Source organism: Capsicum annuum, unplaced genomic scaffold, assembly GCF_002878395.1.
Source record: "Capsicum annuum cultivar UCD-10X-F1 unplaced genomic scaffold, UCD10Xv1.1 ctg57284, whole genome shotgun sequence".
Lineage (NCBI taxonomy): Eukaryota > Viridiplantae > Streptophyta > Magnoliopsida > Solanales > Solanaceae > Capsicum > Capsicum annuum.
Window position 1 is genome coordinate 1 of NW_025865770.1, and position 1266 is coordinate 1266.

The following is a 1266-nucleotide window of genomic DNA, read 5'->3' on the forward strand; positions in this document are numbered from 1 at the left end:
CTTTGTTGGTTAGAAGTGCTCCCGAAGCAGTGGATTATTTGGAAAAGTGGGTTAAATGTTTGGCAACTCAACCTCTAGATAGCATCAACTTATATGAATTGGAAAAGAGATCACCCTATGGCTATCCACAAAGTTGGAAAGTGATCTAGGAAGAGGCAGTGACAGCAGGTTCCGATAGCATAAGCGAATATTTGAAGAAGGTGATGAATGCTCGGAATGATATTGATGCTCTGCCAATATCGGATACTGTGGAGAGTGATTCAGAATATAGTCCCATTCTCCAAGATACTGTGTTAGACCTTGATAATGACTTAATGACTGTTAAATCTCGGCTTGTGGGACCTCCTTCAAATCTAGATGTCATCTCAATTGTTGGCATGGGAGGAATTGGCAAAACGACTCTTGCTAGACAAGTTTATGATGATATTTACATGGAGCATCACTTCTACATTCGTGCTTGGATTACTGTATCTCAAATGCATCAACATAGAGAAATGTTGTTGGGCATTTTGCGGTGTTTTTCACTGGTCAATGACAACACCTACCTAAAGAGTACTTAGCAATTAGCTGAGCAAGTTTATAGAAGTTTGAAGGGAAGGAGATATCTCATTGCAATGGATGATGTGTGGGACACCAGTGCATGGGATGTTGTGAAAAGATCTTTTCCAGATGATAAAAATGGAAGTCGTGTCATACTTACTAGTCGGATAGCAAATATAGGTATCTATGCTAGCTCAGGCAGCCCTCATTATATGCGGTGCTTAAGTGTGGAAGAGAGCTTAAGGTTATTCAACTTAAAGGTATTTGGAAGGGAGACTTTCCCCTTTGAGCTGGAGAAAGCTACAAAGCAAATAGTCGCTAAATGTCAAGGACTACCGCTAACAATAGTTGTGGTTGCTGGATTTTGTTCCAAGATCAGCAAGACGGAAAATTGTTGGGAAGATGTAGCCCATAAAGTTGGTCTGATTGTGAATACGGATACAGAAGAATGTCTTGACTTACTTGCGTTGAGCTATAACCATTTGCCACATCACTTGAAGCCATGCTTCCTGTATATGGGAGCTTTTCCAAAAGGCTTTGAGATTAGCGTTTCAAGACTAATCAAGTTATGGATTGCTGCAGAATATGTAAGATGCAAACCTGAAAAGGACTTTGAAGAAATTGCAGAGGGATACCTAAGTGATCTTATAGGTAGAAGTCTAATTATGGTTAAGAAAATGACCTCAAGTGGCAAGGTCAAAACATGTGAGGTTCATGATCTACTGC

At 40.1% G+C, this 1266-nt stretch overlaps 1 protein-coding gene across 1 annotated transcript; it reads left to right on the top strand.

The window, feature by feature from the left end:
* Positions 1-9: 9 nt before the first annotated feature.
* Positions 10-1266, top strand: LOC124893307 (putative late blight resistance protein homolog R1B-17; the record flags this gene model as incomplete). Its single annotated transcript, XM_047404341.1, is given in 1 exon segment — positions 10-1266. A coding segment is annotated over 1 exon segment (1063 nt), but the record flags the coding sequence as incomplete, so codon positions are not given.